Here is a 21159-nt window from a genome sequence, read left to right on the forward strand (position 1 = left end):
TACTGGTTTTGGGCAAGATATTGGAATGTGTGGTGGCTTCCCAACTCCAGGGGTTTCTGGATGAAACGGATTAGCTACATCCATTCCAATCTGGTTTCATGCCTGGTTATGGAACAGAGACAATCTTGGTCACTTTACCTACACAGGGAACTGGACAGCGGGAGTGTGTCCCTGTTAGTTCTACTGGATCTCTCAGTGGCTTTTGATACCATTGACCATGGTATCCTTTCGGGCTCCTTCACTAGTATGGGACTTGGGGGTACTGTTTTACAGTGGCTCCAATACTTCCTGGAGGGGCGAACCCAGAAGGTTGTGCTGACTCTTGTTCAACCCCCTGGCCATTGGCCTGTGGAGTTCCTTAGGGTTCTCTATTGTCCCCTATGCTATTCAACATATACATGAAAATGCTGGGAGAGGTCGTACAGGATTTTGGGGTGCGGTGCCATCATATACACATGACACTCTACTATTCTTTTCTACCTCAATCCAAGGAGGATATTCTGGTCCTAAACCAGTATCTGTCATCGGTAATGGACTGGATAAGGGCAAACAAATTGAAATTTAATCCAAACAAGACAGATGCTCTTTGTCAGTCAGAAGACAGGTCAGGGAATAGGGACACAGCCTGTGTTAAATGGGGTTTACAGTGTGGGGTTACACCTGGACTCAGTTTTGAACCTGGAGGCCCAGGTCTCTTCAGTGACCAGGAGTGCTTTTGCACATTTAAAGCATGTATGCTAATTGTGCTCGTTCCATGAGATGCTGGATCTGGCCCCAATGGTACATGCCTTAGGTTCCATACAAACAGGCCAAATTAAAGCTGCTTTGGGTCGCTTTGGAGGTATGCTGTTTAAATGATGCATGTGTCCTAAGAGTCTGGAAGCCACCCTAAAGCCATGCTCCAGTCCTAAGGACTGGAGTGTGCCTTTGGTGCAGCTTTTGGACTCTTAGGACACATGCATCATTTAAACAGCATACCTCCAAAGTGACCTGAAGCTGCTTTATTTTGGCCTATCTGTATGGGTCCTTAGTTACATCCTTTTTGGATTACTGTAATGTGCTCTACTTGGGGCTGCCTTTGAAGAGTGTTCAGAAACTTCAGCTGGTCCAAAGAGCTGCAGCCAGACTGTTAACTGGGGCAGGTTACAGAGACCACACAATGCCCCTGTTGAAACAGCTACTGGTTGCCAGTTTGTTTCTGGGCACACTTCAAAATGCTAGTTATGACCTATAAAGCCCTACATGGCTCAGGTCCAAACTATTTGTATTTCCCTGTATGAACAGGCCCAGGCTCTGAGATCTTCAGGAGAGGCCCTTCTCTCAGTGCCATCACCATCACAATCATGGTTGGTGGGGACACGAGAGAGGGCACCTGGGAGGTGTTGCATTATTTTAAAGTGTATGGTTCGTAAGTGCTTTAAATGTATTCTATTTTTAAACAAATTATCTGTTTTAATATTGTAGTAGTACTTTTTTAACTGTCATTTTTGTAAAAAATTTAATTGTACTGTGTTTTTAAACTGTAAGCTGCTTTGAATCCCAGTTTTGGGAAAAAGCAGTGTACAAATAAATATAACAACAGCAGCAGCAGCAACAGCTGTAGCCCTTCAAGTTCCCTTGTGATGCTAGTTACCAGGGGTATCACTACAGGGTGCAGGGGATGTGGGCTGTACCCCACAGGTAACTTGGGGGGGGCAACATCACTGTTCCCCAAACATCTGGGAGCAGCCATTGTGAAGGCTTGCTCTCAAATCCTGCTAAAGTAAAGGCCTTGGTAAACGCCCAACAGCACCAACCCTGATGCTAGACTCATGTTTGTTCTTTGACTTAATTAAGGTACCACACAACTTCACTTTTACCTCCCCTCTTCCTTTGGACCTATTAAGGCAGGGTAGAAATCAGACAGCCCCCCAGTGATACCATATGCCAGCAGTCCCCAGCCAGCATAGCCAGTGGTAAGGAATGCTGGGAGCTGCAGTCAGACAACATCTAAAGGACTACATGATTAAGATGACAAAAGAGATTTGTTTTTTGGTGCTCCAAAGGCAGGAACAGAGCCAAAAGGGCAAATTGCTTGTGAAAGAACCTTTTAGCTCAATACTAGGTGGAAAATACTACCAGTAAGAGCTGTTTGGGAATAGAATAACATCCCTCAAAAGATGCTGGGCTGTCCCCTTACTAAAGATATTTAAATAGAAGCTGCATGGTCATCTGACAAGGATACTATAGTGGCAGATCCTACAGGCCCTGTGTAAATTTAATATTTTAGGTCTGCCTCAGGCTTCACCTTTGATGGTTAGGAACATCTGCTGCTTAGTGATTAAGGATAGTACTTCATGCTCCAAACAAACTTTAATTAACAAAAACAAAGCAATCAATTTTAAAATCAAAATAACCATGTAATGCACACCCCAGGATCCCCTTAGTAACTATACCGAGGTTCAGGTATCTCAGTTTCACCATCTTGGAGGTATGGTAGGCAGACAGACACTTGCCAACATATTTTCTTTTATTGTTTTATATTGGGGTTTTCCTACTATTTGTTTACTTATCTATGATCTATTTGCTTTTACTTTGATTTGTGGATGTTAGCTGTCCAAATTTCCCTGAGCAAATACATAAGTATTTGCTGGTGGTGGAGTTGAACACCGGTCCTTAGTAAGAGAAATGATATGAAAGCAACTCTTTAAAATGAATGCAGCAGATGCTACCAGAGAACTCCCACCACCTCTGAATGTTGGTCATGCTCACTGGAAACAATAGTAGGTGTAGTACAACATCTGGAGAGTCAAAATCTATGTTAAAGGTACATAACTCTGTCTTTATTTTCATCTGTGAAATGATCTCCAGATTATGCTATTGAAGTCCATTATTTGTTAATTAGATATACCAATCAAAATAAGGATCAGTTCTATTTTCTTTCATAATCCAGTTTCTAACTAAAATGTCTCCAAAAATATTTAATTTTATTTGTTTTCTAGTGGGGTAATTTTTATCCTGCCTTCCTCCAAGGCTATAGACTGGATTCTTCCACTGCTGAAACCCCCACTTCTTTTTTGATTATCTCAACAATGTTTTGGAATAGATTATTCCATGCTGGTTGGGAGACTCTTATAGGCTAATAAAGTAACTGTGCCTGAAGAGATCAGTCTCTAAGTCAAAAATCAGAAAACGCTACTACAATTGGACCTTCGTAGCTGTGGGGGAATCTGTTCCCAACACACACACACACCGATACGAAAAAAATAGGACCTCAAGCCCCGTTGTCCCTAATGCTGGTGCAATGTGCGCATAGCCGCTAATGCAGCCGTGTGCATGCGGCACTATTTGGAACAACAGGGTTTGCCATCTGCAGATGCTAAAATCAGTGGATGGCAAGCTCACAGATAGCAAGGTCCCACTGTAGTTAACTTTTTGGACTAAACTTTCCAGAATCGCCAGCCATCATAGGCAGCAGCTATATTGGCTGCAGACTTCGCATAGTCTAAAAAAGTAATGTCTCCATGTTCTGTGCCTAAAGGGATGTGTTCTCTGTATCGTCTTAGCCAGAAGTTGGAAATATTAGGTTTTTGTGAGTTACAGCTATTAAGAATCCTTCAATCAGCATAACCAACTGCATGGTGGCTGTGGAATCCTAGGGGTCATAAACCAAAAAAGTAATTTTTGTAAGATGTACCAGAAACTCTGAACTTTATCGCATTGGCCCTGGAATGGGCCTGTAGCATCACAAAACGGAACGGGAGATGGCGGGGAATGCATTTTATTGCACAGTGGAAATATTGCCGCCGCCGCCGAGCATCCCCATCCCGTTCCGGATGAATTTCCCAGGGGGCGATTTCTGGGAATGCTTCTCAAACGTTCCCGAAAATCGCCCCTTCTGGGATGCATCTGCAACGGGATGGGGATGCTCGGCGGCAGCAGCAGCATTCTTGCTGTGCAGTAAAATGCATTCCCTGCCACCTCCCATCCCCAGAACGTTCCGTTTTGGGATGCTACAGGCCTGTTCCAGGGCCAATGAAATAAAGTTCTCTGTTCCTTCCTACTAGTCTCCAGACTAGAAGAAGGCAAATGGCAAACCTGACACTTAGCACTTGCCGGTAGAAAGCTTGTGCCTGCATTCTGAAGTACTAACATTTGGAAACTAATTTGAAAGTGGAAATTCCTTTCAGAAGGCAAACTTTCCCTGTATACCTTGAGATCCCTCTCTGTAGAGCTAGGGATCCTTTCATCTTTTTTCCTGTGCCAAGCACTAGTTGTCTACTTAGGGACTGAGAGGATACAGGAAGCTCTGTCTAGCATGGACAAATACCGTTCTTGCCACCAAATGTGTTCTAGCAAGGAAAAGTCTTTGTAAAAATCCTGACATCCACTTATGAGAGGGCAGCAATAGCAATAGCAACAGCAAGTGCCTTTTTATACTGCTTATAAGTGCACTTAAGCACTCTCTAAGCAGTTTACAATGTGTAAGCTAATTGCCCCTGACAAGCTGGGTACTCATTTTAGTGACCTTGGAAGGATGGAAGGCAGAGTCAATCTTGAGCCCCTGACTGGTATTGAACTCGCAACCTTCGTGAATGAGTAGCTCCGGTACAGGCATTTAACCACTGTGCCACCAGGGCTCCAGCAGCATGTAGAAGGGTGAGGAATGGCTGTATACAGCAAGGACCCCGTTTGCTGGCCTTCCAGGACCTAATTGGTTTAATTGAGACTTTGTTGTTGTTGTTGTTAGCTGCCCTCGAGTTGACCTCGGCTCATGATGATCCTGTGGATGAGATATTTCCAAGCCTCCCTATCTTCCACTGCTCTGCTTATGTCTTGTAGATTCAGGCCCATAGTCTCCTTAATTGAGTCTAGCCATCTGACCTGCAGTCTTCTTCTTTTTATACTTGCAACTGGATTTAGGCCCATGGCTCTGTGTGTGGGAGATGTTCACTACTCTTTCTCAAGTGTCTGCCAGTGGAGGCCTTAAATAAAGGAGAATAAGTTATGGATAGCCTCTCTCGCAGTATTACAAAACCAGTATCTCTCTACCTTCTTTTCCACCCACTCCATGAATTTATTATATTCACTTAGATTTGTATGCACATGTACACATATATGTGTGTACTCAAATATATAGGAAAGTGTAGAAAGTGTAGAAAAATGTACTTTGCAGAGGAATGTTTAAACACTGAAGTCCTAGAAGCAAGATTTTAAATCACTACCTACAGCAGCCTTGAGGAACTTGTAGCCTTCCAAGTGTTGCTGAACTCTACAACTATCAGCTCTAGCCAGTCTGTCCAGTGGTAAGGTATGATAGAGAGCAGTAATTGGTCTGTTTCAGGAGAAACAAAGGTTCTCTACCCCAGTCTCTTACTGTCTTGATCTGTGTTGGTTTGGCTGGTTTGGTTGGTTTCAGTTCCAATAATAAAATGGGAACTTTGATAGTTTAAACAAGTTGCCTGAAGGCAGCTGCTAGTCCATGTGTAGTAAATGCAGTTACCAAATGCATCTGAGGAAGTAGGCTCAAGTCTACAAAAGCTCATACTGTCAACTTCTATCTTTCAGTTAGTTTCAAAGGTGCTGCAAGATCCCTTTGTATACTGATTTTTCAGATTAGCACAGCTATGTTTTTGAATTCTACCACATTATGATTCTTAGTCCCAACTAGAACAGACATATTGAATGAGTGGAAGCTTGGTGAATTAACCCTTATGTTCTATTAGTTTAATGGATATACTCTGTTGGACCTAACAGTTGGATTTAGACTAATGTGAAATAATGGTGCAAACTATGCTTCAACATTTATGAAATCCACTCCATTGTTGTTGTTTTTGCAGGTACTAAACAGATACTCCTCTGCTCCTCTCATTCCTCTCCCAACCCCACCTATCCTTCCTGTACTACCTCAGCAGTTTGTGCCTCCTACCAATGTCAGGGACTGTATACGACTGCGTGGTCTTCCTTATGCTGCCACAATAGAGGATATTTTGGGATTCCTGGGGGAGTTTTCCACAGATATCAGAACGCATGGGGTTCACATGGTATTAAATCATCAGGTAAGCAAAGGAGAGAATATAGTTCATCTTGTTGTATCAGTGTACTGGAACCTTTGGCTATATATTCTGAGTAAAATGTTTGGCCTTCAGACTGTTATTCAGCAGTTCACTTTGGAGCTGGTTCACTAGGTGTCTGCTGGGACTTGCGTCTGAGTATGGGGCGCACTCATTACCCAATGGTCTTTCTGTCTTATATGCATATTAACCGTATCTCTTTCTAAGAATCTGAACCGTGACATGTATGATAAAACATAGTTGCCATTTGCCTTGTACTCTCTTTTTGTCCTTAATGGTAGACCAGCCCTACAATATAAAGTTAGCCAATCAGTAGTGGAGTAACAGGACCAAAGAGAAAGGGGCACTCAAGAATAGCCCCATCCCAGAGGAAGAGGTTAAGGGCCCCTCAAATTCTGAGCCAAAATTCATATTGGATGTATTATTTGTAACCCTTATAGATACTTGGTTTCTACATATTGCAAGTGGGGGTTGCTTATACTGTATGTGTCACTATAAAACATGCTACATTTAACATCAACCGCAGGGCATAGTGTTAAATTTAATTAAACACAGTCTACCAAGAATGGTTGAATCAGTTCAGACATCTTTGTGTTTCCAGCAAGACTAAATATCAGTAAGGCTACAGTGATTTGCTCTTTGAGGTCATAAATGCAGAAATGCCCATAGGTTTATTTTAGCAGGGTTCACTACCCTTCTAGAGCTGTGTTCCAACTTGTCATAAAGTTCTCAGCTGGGTATCCACAACTTATGGTTGTATTAGAGTTGTGCTTAAATGCTGACCAGCCATGCTTATGACAGCCTTTCTCAACTTTATACCCTCCATATGTGCTATACTTTAAGTCTTGCCATCTCCAGCCAAGTTGGCCATTGGCAATGCAAGTTTTAGTTCAGCCTAATCGCCACCAGGCTGGAGAATGTATAGGACGATCCGTGCTATTGGTGATGCTGGTTAGCAGCTGTTAGGAATACTTTCCAGCCCCCACTTGACAATATAAACATGTTTTGAATGTCATCCTGAGCATAGGCCTGACTTAGAAAAATCCTGTTTGTTGTGACAAAATGTGCTTTCAGGTCATGTTTGACTTGTGGAAACCCTGTGCTCGGTTTTTCTTGGCTTTTCATGGATTTATTCAGAGATGTTTTGCCATTGTCTTCCTCTGAGACAGAGAAAGTGTGACTTGCTCAAAGTCACTCAGTAGGTTTCCATGGCTGAATGGACATGTGAATCCTGGTCTCCTGGTGTTTTAGCCCACCACTCAAACCACTATACCACACTAATAATAATAAATAATAAACTGTTTATTTATAGCCCGCTTTTCCTGGGAGATCAAAGCGGGTTACAACAGAGTACTACACAATGTACAATTTACAAACAGTATTCATATAAAAACCACAACAATACATCAGATTAATTAAAAACAGAGTAAAAATTTACAAGATAAAACCGAACAAACTATCATAAAGTGCTGGTGCAACGGGGAGAGAGCAAATCTCATAACATCTGGGGGAAAGCCTGTTGGAAGAGGAAAGTTTTTAACTTCTTCCTGAACAGGTCAAGGGAGGTAACCGAGCGGAGCTCACTGCGAAGAGAGTTCCAAAGCTGCGGGGCAGAGCTAGAAAATGCCCTCTGTGCAGTCACGGAATATCTCGTGTCAGGAATCCTCAAGAGTTGCTTCCCGGCCGACCTGAGAGCGCGGGGCGGATTATATGGGGAGAGGCGGTCCTTCAAGTACCCTAGGCCCAAGCCATTTAGGTCTTGAAAAATCCTGTACTGATCAGATGACAACTGGCAGTGGCATCTCTAGGGTTGGTGTGATAAATCATGGTGTCACCCCCCCTCCATTGGCCTCCTCCTATTTCACACCATATAGAATCCTTAGCCATGCTTTTTTGCACTAATGTTACTTGTAAATTGTCATTCCCATATAGCACTGAGTGTAATGTTAATAGTTGTGACATCAACAACTAGCAAAATTAAAATTATATTGTCAAATTATAAATCTCATACTCACAATCTATATGTACTTATATATGCATAGTGAAGGTTGGTTAAAATATGTTTTTAAAGAAAATTTTAAAAGAATTTTAAAAATTAAAAATTTATTTTTTTAAAAAAATTAAAATTTTGAAATTTTAATTTTAAAAAATTCTGGGGCCTGTCATTTCCCCTCCCACAGCTTCACACCACTTCCACCACGTCTTAAAGCATTTTAAAGGGAAGCATTCAAATACCACAGCCTGTTTCTGCCCAAAGGTAGGTGTTACAGGAGCAGTGGTGTCGCCCCCCCCCTTAGGGTGTTACTTGGTGTGGTCCACACACCCCGCACCCGCCAGTGATGCCACTGACAATTGGAACAGAACTTGGAAACATTAATGTTGACACTAACATTAAATTGTTAAAGAAAAGTCATTCACTAACGTTCGATAGCGGAACGCAAATCCCGCGGAGTGTAGTGGATTCTCCTTCCTTAGAGGTCTTTAAACAGAGGCTGGATGGTCATCTGTCGGGGATGCTTTGATTTAGATTTCCTACATGGCAGAATGTGGTTGGACTGGATGGCCCTTGTGGTCTCTTCCAACTCTATGATTCTAAGAGAAATGTATAAAATTAATTAGTAAATTAATTCAGTTATACATAAATGAATTACTTTAAATTATTAGAAACAACTAAAAATGAACCTATCCACTAAACAAAGTAACAAGAATTAGTACTCATACTGAAAAATACTGTAACTGATATTTTAATGAATAAAATAGGGGCAATCAAAGAGAGAGAGAGAGAGAGAGAGAGAGAGAGAGAGAGAGAGAACCTAAAATAGCTGGAAGTCCATTTGTGGTTCTCAAAGATTGGTGGTTTTTTTATGCCAAACAGCATGTGGAGACTTTGTAATCTATTTAAAAAGTAAATTGTTACACTTGGTGGCTTCTAGATGGAGAATTCACCTCTCTTTTGGTGAGAAGAAAGGTCAGACTACAAATTCTGGAGGTGTTGGGGGAGGTTACAAAAACATATTTGAGAGGCCTTATGCCATGAGCACAATTTGTCCATTTTGTATTAAAATAATTTTTTTTAAAAAAAAATGGCTACAAATTATGATCAACAAATTCATTTTTCAACAAATTATTTCCAGTCTTGTGTATATTGTGCTCTTCTGAGTAGGTTGTGCTGTTTAATGTATGGAAAGTTTGAGAAGTGTGCCGAACGGTTGCCTAACATGGATATTGTTGGGTAACAAATGAACAAGTTACTCCTTCCCCACTTACTGAAACACAGCAGTTGTTCAGTGAAACTTGAGAGCTTAGTGGGAAGCTTTTAAATGCTTTGATGGGTATTTCTTATTGTCCTGAACAAACAGCCATGCTTTTGCTGCTGTTTCTTTAAATTATCTCAGTCTTCAAACAAAAATAAATCAGGTCTTCATATCAGGAAAGTCTACAGTATGATGTCAGAAAGATTAAATACGGCTAGCTGAGACCTGGAATTAAGATCTCAAAACTTTCAGTACTGCTGGTTTGTGTGAGGACACAAACAATAGGGAGCATGGGCAGAAAATAATAATGACTGTTTGCACTGATGCTCAGCTTGATTTGTCTTTGTTAAAAGGCCTTCCTAGCCCAATTTCCAGAGTAAAGACACACAAGGGAACTTGTGCAATTTTTGATAGTTGTGCTTCTCATCTTCATTTTTATATTGTTTGATCCCACCATCAGTTATAAATGGATGTGAAATGTCTCTCATCACAAGTGGGTATTTGTAACTGTCAAAGCATTCTAACCCTACATGTTTCTTAGAGGCCTTAGGTTGGGATGGCTACCCTGTTACCATTTCAAAGTCATTGTGCCTTTGAAGAGCCACAATCAATCAAACCAAAAGCCTATGAATCCAGTATTCAGTTTGCACATATTTCTTTTCACTCCATAAGCTGGAGTGACATTTTGACCCTGAAGAGCAGGGTTCAGCTCCCTAACATAGTGGTACTTAAATGTTTACACTTGGAATCCCCCTTTACATTTACATGCGAATGTCTCTCTCACACACACATACACACTTGACATAGTATATGAATAAAAAATATTTTCTTTATTTTGTGTACTGACTTTCATTTACAGTCATGTACGGTGCATCCTTAGTATCCACTGTGGTTTGGTTACAGGATCCCCTGTGGATACCAGAATCTGTGGATACTCAAGTCCCATTAAATGAAATGGCACAGTAAAATGGTGTCTCTTATGTAAAATGGCAAAATTAAAGTTTGCTTTTTGAAATTTATATGTATTTTAATATATTTTCAAACTGGATGAATCCACAGATGGTGAATCCATGAATAAAGAGGCTGCATATTCATATTTTAACATTTTATGAGGAAATAACATTGTTCAAATAGAACAGTTTTATTTAAGTAAATCCAACATGTAACTCAACCCAATGTTTGTTCATTGGGCAAGCTGTAAGCAGGGATGTGCCTTTCAAAGATCTGAATTGGGTGAGTTTCTAAAAATGAACTGAAAAACAGGGCCAGCCTTCTCTTTAGACAGAAGTAAGCAGATGGCTTGGGCAGCAGATGCTACAGTACAGTGACAAGGCCCTGGAAGACATCTAGGTATTGCTTGCAATGTTACAAGAGGTGATATGATAGTCCTGTTTAAATATTTGAAGGGAAGTCATGTTGAGGACTTCTTGTTTCCTGCTGCTCCAGAGGCTAGGACATGAAGCAACAAATGACAGGAATGGGTAGTGATGGGTAAAAAGATGTGTATATTATGTTAGTATTTTAGCATTTTATAATATTGGATTTTATGGTTCATTTTTATTAACTACAGCTGATGTTCAATTGCTGCAAACTGAGTTCAAAGTGCAAAAGTTCTTTGCACTCTATTAACTCAATGGGGAGGGGGGAAAGGAGAGTGGCATCTTGTCCTTCCTCACAGCCCCAGGCAAAATCAAACTACTACAGCCACTCCTAACTTGTATATTTTCCTCATTAATAACTTTTGCTATCTTAACCACACTCTGATGTTGCTTGGCCACACATATCCTGGTTTTCATGTGTGAAATATTTGAGGGTATGGACTTAGGCATGCTTCTCTCCCACACAGCATAAGTAACAAGAAATGAGGATTGCTGTGTGTATTGGTAGCATAGGCTTATGGGAAGATAAATGTTCATAATTTGCTATACTTCATAGTTAATGGTCTCTTGAAACCTAAATGTTGTACCCAGCTATTTTGCTCAAAAAGAAATAGTCTTCAGTAATCTGGTTCACACATGACACTATGGTTTAGCATTATGTGAGTATGTCTTGGGCTTGTGTGCTCTCCCTTGATTGCACTACTTCTGGGTATCGGATGGACCTGTTGCATTTGCTTCAAACCAACCACAGGTTAGCACTGCATAGGCAGCTGGTTTAGTCTTTGTGTTTTGGGGTATGTGTTTGGTAAAAACAGCCCACTGTAACCTCTTGTAAAAGTTAGTTCCTGCTTCTTGATGCTGTTTTTGCCAAAAGAAGTTTGGTTCCATGGAAGTTTGGGTGGATTGGATACCTCAAAAATACCACAGGGGCTGAATTCATGGCTATACTTTGCTCACTCCTAGTTTAAGAAAACAAGCACTTTCATAAGTCATTGTTTGAGAACTGGTTAATTTCCCTAAGCCTTAATTAAGACTAGCCAGGGTTTCTAGGGGGCTTTCTAAACAGCCCTTTGGGACGTCCTCCGGACGTCCCATTTTAAAAAAGGGGCGTCTCTTTTAGACGCCCCATGGTCTAGTACGGACTCCGTCCGTACAAGATGGCGGCGCCCCTTCTACATGGGCGCCGCCATCTTTACGCATCGGACGCACAGCGTCCAGACGCGTCGCGCCGCTGCTGACGTAGCGAGCGCGCCCCTGGCGCCTCGCTACGTCGCAAACGCGACGCAAAAAGAAGCTCCATTTTGGAGCTTCTTTTTTCGGTCCGCGCGGGAGTCGGGCCGTTTGAAGGCTCCGGCTCCCCCGCGGACCTAGCATTGAACTGTGGTTATCTAAAAATGGAAGCAAAAGCTCCCAGTTGCTCTAAACCCTCAGTGGTGGAGGAGGAAGAGTGAATGAGCCCAAGGCTTGTTGTTTTAACAGTATACCATTGTGTGATAATCAAAGCTAATGTGTGGGGCTTTTCTCAGTCAGAATAGAGAGCCAGCCATCACCTCCTCTTTCTGCAGTACATAGTCTACAATTTTGCTATACAGTAGAGCAGGGCTTGGGAAAGTTACACTTTTTTAAAACTAAAGTGGCCATGCTGGCTGTGGGTTTCAGGGGACTGGGTAGTGTTAGAAAGTAATTTTTTCAAGCTTTGCAGTAGAATTCAAGTAGTAGTTACTTAAACCAGGGTTGATAATTTCATTTCATATTTAAACTTGAAGCTGTTATTGTTGCTGTAAATATTTCCTTTAAAAAAGAAGTTTGGAGACACATTTATGTTGTAATGCTACAGTTCTTCACTGTTCTTTTGCTTTTAGGGTCGGCCATCTGGAGATGCTTTTATACAAATGAAATCTTCTGACCGAGCATTTATGGCTGCTCAGAAGTGCCATAAGAAAACAATGAAGGACAGATATGTTGAAGTCTTTCAGTGTTCTGCTGAGGAGATGAACTTTGTATTAATGGGGGGCACTTTAAATCGAAATGGCTTATCCCCACCACCATGTAAGTTACCATGTAAGTTTTGCTTGGGTCTTGGCGCTATTCTGTGCTGTGTGCTGGTAGGTGCTGGAGCTTCTTTTCCTCACTCTTGTGTTCCTCTCTTGAAAAAGTTCAGGGTATGGGGTCTGGAATGCAAAACCTTTCCACTTGAAATCGGTAGCAAACTTTGATTTATTCTCCTATTGGTTGGGACTCCTATGATTTGAAAAGGAATTGCCTTCCTTATGCTTGCTTTTCTGCTGACACACACTTCTTTTTCTTTCTGGGAGCTTAACTTGCACTGGGCGAGTGTGGATGATTTGGCAGCCTAGCTCCTTAAGAGCACTGCAGTGAGCTCTCAAACAAATGATGATTACATTTTTAAAAGACTGGTATTAGAGGAGCTAAGATCAAATATGGATGTCTAGCTATTATAAGGAGCAATTATGAGTGTTCTGACTAGCTGAACCACAAATTTCATTGGCAGTCATTAGAGGAGAGCTACAAATGTTCCTTGTATATAGTTGCTATCTAGACTACTGCTACTGAAAGTAGTGGTATGTGGACCAATTCCAGTGTGCAAGGCATTGACTGCTGGTCCATGACAAGTTTCTAGGAAAGGAAGAAACACTTGTAGCTAATGAGCATAAATTTGAAGCTACTCCCCAGCACACTGGAGGGAAAAAACACATCTGATATCTTAAGCAGTACTGTTCTAATTGAAGAAAATTCAAAGACTATGTATATGTCCATCTCTATAGCTTTTTGACCAAGTGGGGAAAACCCATGGTCTTCCATATGTTTTGTACTACAACTCCTACAATCCTTGCCATGCTGCCTGGATCTCTTGGAAGTTGAAGTCCAAAAGCATCAGCTTTTAGTGCCACATGTGTATCTTGAGTATTTTTAATGAGTCACAGGTCGTCGTCTAGACTGTGTTAGAATAATTCAGTCCATGATGCCTGCCAGTCAGACATACAGACATGATCGCATATGGTCATGCTATTGTCCTATATGTTCAGAAACAATGCTAGAAATCAAAAGAAGTAAATGCAGGGAGTCACCAAGTGCATCATGATGTGCAGAAAATGCCCCACTTCAGATTAGCACCTACAGTTTTGCATCAGGTATGGAACTCAACATTGGAAGAACCACAAACTTTAGGCCCATCATGATCTTGGCTCAGAGGTTAATGTTTCTTGCTGTACATTCCTAACGATCAGGTTATAAGAGGGCTTCAGCCATTCAAAATGGGGGTACTGGAGATAAATGATAGAGTAGCAGTTCTGCAAAGTACTGACATATTTCTTTTATGCTATGAAGAACCACAAAACAGCTGTATAACACACGTTTTATAGGTAGGAAGGTGTTGAGTGCAATCTCTTGTATCTGGTTAAAGTAGGGGTGGGACCCTGACCATTGGCCATAATTGTTGTGATTGAGGGGAACTCCTAGGATCTTTGCTGCCCATTTAAAGGGGCAAATTGGTTACATGCGTTAGCCACATGCAGATAAGGAGTCACTGCTAAAAACTGAATGATAAAGCACAGGTTCTCCAAATGGCAGAGTATTGCTTGGGGAGTCATCCTTGTGTTCATTGAATTATTTTTAAAGAAATGTATAAACTCATGGTTAGATATCTAAGTGCTGAGAGCTGAGGAAAATTAAAAATTTGAAATTAAAAGTTTGCAAAGTGATGTAGGGAAGGAGTACTGATGAGGCTTGACATTAACTACGAAAGAAAATAAAAGTACCCAAGCTTATACACTCCATAATCAGATCTGCCCAAGCAAATAATATTTAAGGAAAGGGAATAGAGGTATATATGGCTTCTTCCCCTTTACTATCATAATATTGTGCTAGGGAAATAGAATATATGACAGCCATTCCATATAGATCCATTACTGGACTGGACCTTGCAGAGACTAAAGCAGAAGTTCCCATTGAGCTCAGAAATGCACACACAGCCTGCCTACCCTCACAGGGGTGGTGTTAAGATTAAGAGGAGAGCCATGTACACTGTCGCTAGTCTATGAGCTCATGGTCAAGAGTTATGAGAGTTGCAATCAATGCCAGATTTGTGCAGATGGCTGTAAACTCTCCAAAGACCCAGATAAGGTGCATGATTGGCTGCTATAAGCAGACTAGCAAGGGAAAATCTAATCCAGGGGTAGGCAACCTGCGGCCCGCGGGCCGGATGCGGCCCGGCAAGGCCTTGGGACCGGCCCCAGCCCAGTCCTGCCACCGATTGCTGCTGGAGCCTTTGGCCTCTCGCGAGAGGGCGTGGGGCCTTTGGCCTATCAGGAGGAGGCGGGCAAGGGGGGGCAAGTGGCAGGCAAGGGGGGCAATTGGCGGACAAGGGGGGCAATTGTCTATAGAAGCCTCTGAAACATGCATTTATATTAGCATTTTTTAAAAAATCAGCAAATTTTTTTGCGTGTCCTCCATTTTTTTTAAAAAAGTGCCCTCCATTTGAAAATGTTATCCTACATTTGTCCCGGTTTATTTATTTAATTAAATTTTTTTGAAAAATATTTAATTATTTATTTTTTGGCTTCGGCCCCCCAGTTGTCTGAGGGACAGCAACCCGGCACCCGGCTCAAAAAGGTTGCCTACCCCTGATCTAATCCCTTAATAAAAGTGGGTCCCTAAGTCAGTAAGAACCCCCCAAAGATGTGACCTTATGAAATTTCAGACTAAAATATGCATTATAATTTTTAAGATTTCATCTGAAACATTCCTCCCACAAAAGGACCCAATGTAATTCACCCAGTTTTAGAAAAGTTACTTTTTTGACTAGAATCCCATACCCATGTATGCAACTTGAGAGAGAGAAAGGGAAAGAGGGAGTACTAGAAGAACTGCAGAGTGTGTCTGCAGAGTATGAGGGAGGAAACATACCTCCTACATGCGTCTGTCATGATCAGGAATGGGTGGTGCAAATGGATTTTCTACATTTACTATGACATTTTGGAACAATAGTGTTGATTTGTTTCTTGATCATATTTTGTGATTCGATAACTTTGCATGGAAACGTCTTCATTTCTGTTGTCTTCTCATATTCTCTCACCTTAGGCATTTCTCCACCTTCGTACTCCTTTCCAGCTCCCACGGCAGTCATCCCAACCGAAGCAGCACTCTATCAGCCCTCTGTGCTCCTCAATCCACGGACACTTCAACCTTCTACTGCATACTATCCAGCTGGCACACAGCTCTTCATGAACTACACAGCATATTACCCTAGGTATAAACAAAACAAATGAAAAAGGGAAGAACTCATCTCAGAGGAAATTCATGTTGTCAATGGCTGTTTACAAGATATTATTAATTATTACAAGTCTTAAATGCCTTTTTTTCTCAAGAGGAACAAAATGTAGTATCTTTAATTCTTGGATTAAGAATGCACCGCAGACTTTCGAAAACTGGTAATACTTTTATTACACCTACTTAAAAGTCACAACTGATATGTGAGCTTTCAAGATCTTTTGATCTAAAAGCAAGGAGCTTATCCCATGGGCAAATAAGCTGTCTTACCTCTTCCAGCTTCAATTCTGGATTCAGGATGCCCCCAGATATTATCATAACTAAATCGCCACTGATCTAGCCATGATGCTGCCGCCCGGATGCATCCCGAGTCAAAGCCTTGCTCAGCCTACACTTTTTTGAAGTTGGGGAGCTTCCAACTTAAAAAAATGGCTGGCTGAGCAAAACGTACTTGCAAGTTTGACAACTTGAGCTAAAAATGTTGCTATTTAATGTAGAACCAAGGAAGTTGTTTTATACAGGCTCAGACTAGCTTCTATCCATCCATCTAAGCCTAAGAGCACTTCAATTTTGGGGTCAAGAATCTTTCCCAGCTCTCTCTCGAGGTGCCAGAGACTGAACCTAGAGAATTCTTTACACAGATCATGTATTCTGCTGTTGAGCTACATCCCTTTCTTAAAGCATCTTCTCTGCAGCCATCCGGTTTAAATAATAGTTTGGGGGGAGGGAGGGCGCATGCAAGCCCCCAGGACACAAAAGTAATGCATTGTGTAGCACAATTGCTATTTTGCAGTTCTTCACACAGTTTCCTTTTTTTCTTCTTTTTGTTACTTTTTTGGGGGGAGGAGGTTACACTTCCCTGTGGTTATGCTGGGTATGGAATTCTGGGAGATGTAATCCAAGAGTGATTTGGATAATCTCTTCTATTTCATGATTGGTAGAAGGCTTCTTTAAAATCTGGTCTGCATTTATGGTGAAGGTTACTTGGAATATTTATAGTCCAGTTGTCCTACTTCAGTGCTGTTTTGTTTGCTAGCATTGTTTATATGACAGACATATTTTAGAAATGTTCCTAACCTTTGTAGAATAGGCTTGGACAGATGACAGTGCAACTGGCATGGGTCAACAACTGTTCCCTTTGTGATCATGTCTTTAATTTTAATTTTCTAGTATGCAGCAGAGAATGGATCTGTACACACAGATGAGTCGGCCAGGTCAGTGCCCAAAGAATGGGTTTGTCTTTAAAGGCCCAAGCAGTTAGATTTCTTAATGGAGGTAAGAATCAACAGTGTCTTTTTTGAAAATGTGTGAGGTACACTCAGGCTTGAATGTGGAGATTCTGAAGAAAGCAAAGACCACCAAAAAAAAAAAAAAAAAAAAAAACCACCATTGAGTGATGCATGTGTCCACAGGCCACATATGTTTGTCTACTTCTGTTTTGATATCTGAACTCACAGCATGCTAAACTTGTTGTATTCATTTCCAGCTGAAATCACCCTACCTCAAATCAGACATATCTATGTGAGTGCAGTACGCAAAGGGATCTTGTAGCACCTTTGAGACTAACTGTGGAAAAGAGGTTGCAGCTACACTTTCATAGACTTGGTCTACTTCCTCAAATGCAATTCTGTGAAAGCTTATGCTACAGCTTCTTTCATTCAGTTGTCTCAAAGGTGCTACAAGATCCCTTTGTATAATGATATTCCATACTAACATGGCTATGTCTCTGAATCTATGTGAGTGCAGGCATTATTTTCAAAGATACCTAGAGGACAGGGCTGGGCAACCTCTGGCCTGCCTTATTTCTTTGGACTGGCACTGCTTTTATTTCTCTCCATAGACTGTGCTGTATAGGGCTGATGAGAGCTGTCATTCAGCAAGAGCTGGAGAATCACACATTGCTTACTCTTGTTGTAAGAAGCTTGAAAGTGTGATGTGAGGACAAGGGGCTCTTCTGGGTTACCTTTGCATTTGACATTCTGAGATTTTCAATCAACTTTGGAATACGGAGAGCTTCATGTTTAGCTTTCCATGGATTTTCACGACAAACTGGGTTGTTTTCCATTCTTACAAATAAATGTATTTAGGATTACAGTGTTAGTTCAGTCAAGCAAAACTGCAAGCCATGACATACTCATTCAAACTGACTGTAGTCCAGTCTTCCAATCAAGGAAAATTCAGGCCATGAAGCCCATGCACAGTGAGTCTCTAAACTATGATACCTCTAAGGAACAATAGGAATGTGTGATATTAAACAATTTAATGAGCATGTATCTACCTACATCCAGTACTCCTATCCACATCAGACCATGAATAAAGTTCTGTTGGGTCAGCCCATGGGCTTGTCAAATCTAGAATCTTGCTTGCTACTGTGAGGAGCCAATAAATGGGTTGTAAGAGCAGCCGCCTTCTCATATGGTTGTTTCATAGTTACAGATATTGTAACTCTGATGTTAGAGATGCAGCATATAGCAGAGTGTGGGAAATTACTATTAAAACAATTCACTGCTGTCATATATCACACTGTTAGTTACATGCAAAGTGGTCTTACAGCACCTTTGAGACTAACTGAAAGGAGTTGGTAGCATGAGCTTTTGTAGACTTGAACCTACTTCCTCAGGTGCATTTGAGGAAGTACACTCCCGTCTATGCAAGCTCATGCTACCCATTTCTATCATTCAGTTAGCATCAAAAGTGCTGTAAGATCCCTTTGCGTACTGATTTTCCAGACTAACACTGCTATGTCTTTGAATTTTAGTTACATGTTCGTCTATTTCTGTTGCTCATTGTGTTGTTTTCAAAATGAGTGGGCAACATCCATTTTATTTCATCCATCTTCTAAATCATTCTGTGATTCCTACCCACCCCAGAAAATCCACATACATTTGTGTTTATCTTCATACACATTTTTCTCTGATTACCACAGCTCTATGCCTACACATTTGCCTACACATTTTTGTATACAATATTTGAACTATCATAAAATTCAAGGAAAGATGGAGTCTAAAGAATAGCTGTTTTGCTTATTAATCCAGAAAATGTAGATCGGGATGGTTCAAGTTTATGGGGCTGAAACCATGTTTATGGAATTGGATTGGGAAGGGACCTTTGAGATCATCTTATCCATGGATAGGCAACCGTATCCTTCCAAAGAGTAGTGACCTATAACTCCCATCAGCTCTGGCCAGCATAGCCAATGATGAGAAATTATTGGAGTTGCAGTCCAAAAAATATGGACAGACTCTGTTCCTCAACCCTTACAGTCCTCACTACTACATGAAAGTGAATCAAGCACAATAAACAAAGTGAACTGGTGGGTAGAAATGAGTTAAATTATTAAAAATATGAGCGAAGTAAACATTAATGCTTGTTTCCAGAGTACTCAGTTTTCTTTCCTTATTTCTTAATAGGTTCTACTTGACTTCTTGCACAACGTCAGCCAGCCAAATGGAGATTTCTCTGAAACCTAGCACAAGAAAAGTTTCCACTGTCTTGGATATCTGCCTATGTTGGATTTTTTGTGTGATTTTTTTTTAAAAAAAATAACCAAAGACACATACACTTTACCAATGACCACAGAGACACTCCGCCCCCCCCCCCGCCCCTTGCAGTACAAACTTGTCATTTAAAGCTTTTGGAACATTCACTATTTGAGAGCACACTTGCCAAAGTCACAAGAAATATTTTTGGGTTTCTTTTCCCTGTGGTACGGTATTCAAAATGTTAAATTATTTTTCTGTCACAGAAAGGATCCTACTTGAAATTAGGACATTACTAAAAATTTGTTGAAATAGCATGTCGTGCTAAACCAAACTTTGTTTTTTTTAATTTGCACATGCTTTTTTTTATATTAAAGACCTTGGGATCATATTCTTTGGCCTTTTATTAAAATGGTTTTGTTTTGTATATATTTATTTGTTTAAAATGTATCTTTGGATTCTAGCCAGATTTACTTGACAGTGTAGAAAGTGCTTAAGAATGGAAAATGCAATATGTTGGAGAGGAGAGAAGTACTGTAACTTTTGTAATATATTATATAAATATAATATATGTATACAGTATATATAAAACTTATAAACTGTAATGTTCTAAACCTGCATATTGCACATATGGCTACTGTATATTTAAGTTACTGTCCCAGGATATTCTGACAGGGGTGATTATCACTGTGGTGCACAAAGCCTCCAGCAATTCTGCTATTCCACAAAGCCAATGATAAAACCTAGTTATTAGGATTATATTAAAAACTGTAAAATTAAGGGGATTGCAATACTTGCTCACAACTATGGAGGAAATAATTAAGGTATATGGCACTGGAGGTTACTGAGGGAATGTAGTCTAGATAACCTCATTTTAACACTGAATATCTGGCCCCTCTCCTGAGTTCAATAATGAATTGTTACCAAAAGCAGTGGGAAAAATAAATAAAGGGCTATATCACTGTTGTAGAAATTGGTCTGAGATGCTCTATATGGGTTCTGTGCCAATCTGCTACTTGGATGGTCTCCAATCCTTGACCAATGTTGCATTTGCATCTTCCACAAGTATTAAAACTGTTTTAAATCCATTGATTGACCTCCTTGATTTGAATTCGGTGTCCATGTAGCCCTGGTGAAAGAGTCAAAGGCTGGGTTTTAGGGCCCTTTTCTTCTGATAATGACTGCCAAACACCTGCTGTCCAGGCTGGAATTGGCATTCTTGACACAGGGTTGGCTTTTGTAAAAGCAATAGCTGTAATGTCAAACTGTGTACAAATGGTTTTCCAAATAGTAAGGCATGTATCTAAACGTTTTTAGTTGGGTTCCAGCTTCAAAACAAATGCATCAAGTGTCAGATGCATCCAACACCAATGTTTGCATATGGGATGCAGAACTTGAAAAGACTACTCTTTGTGCTACAGAGTTTTCCATCCAGCATAGCCACCAGCCATTTTAGCTAGGGGGTGGAGGAGACTATAGAAGATGTTAATTACTGTCAAGCGGACTGACTTATGATGACCCTATGAATGAGAGACCTTTCAGATCCTGTCATCAACTGTCTTGCAAACTCAGGGCCGTGCCTTCCTAGACTGAATCAGTCCACCTGTAGCTGATAGTACTGTATCTTTCTTTTCCTACTGCCTTCCACTTTACCAAGCATTACTATCTTTTCCAATGAGTCTCATATGTTCAAAGTACAACAGTC

General features: G+C 40.8%; 1 protein-coding gene across 5 annotated transcripts in view; it reads left to right on the forward strand.

Moving 5' to 3' along the window:
• Positions 1-20542, forward strand: part of ESRP1 (epithelial splicing regulatory protein 1) — a 52349-nt gene extending 31807 nt beyond the window's left edge. For 2 of the 5 annotated variants that reach the window (XM_089517642.1, XM_089517640.1), the window contains exons 11-15: positions 5820-6038; positions 12549-12747; positions 15787-15955; positions 17146-17250; positions 19386-20542. In XM_089517642.1, coding sequence (XP_089373768.1) covers positions 5820-6038; positions 12549-12747; positions 15787-15955; positions 17146-17236 — 678 coding nt within the window. In that variant the 3' untranslated portion in view covers positions 17237-17250; positions 19386-20542. The remainder of the gene's footprint in view (positions 1-5819; positions 6039-12548; positions 12748-15786; positions 15956-17145; positions 17251-19385) is intronic. The other 3 variants (XM_089517644.1, XM_089517641.1, XM_089517645.1) reach the window with 3 other exon arrangements.
• The last annotated feature ends 617 nt before the right edge of the window (positions 20543-21159 follow it).

This window comes from Sceloporus occidentalis, unplaced genomic scaffold (assembly GCF_023333645.1).
Source record: "Sceloporus occidentalis isolate IW3139 unplaced genomic scaffold, rSceOcc1.0.p SCAF_3, whole genome shotgun sequence".
In the NCBI taxonomy this organism is placed as follows: Eukaryota; Metazoa; Chordata; class Lepidosauria; order Squamata; family Phrynosomatidae; genus Sceloporus; species Sceloporus occidentalis.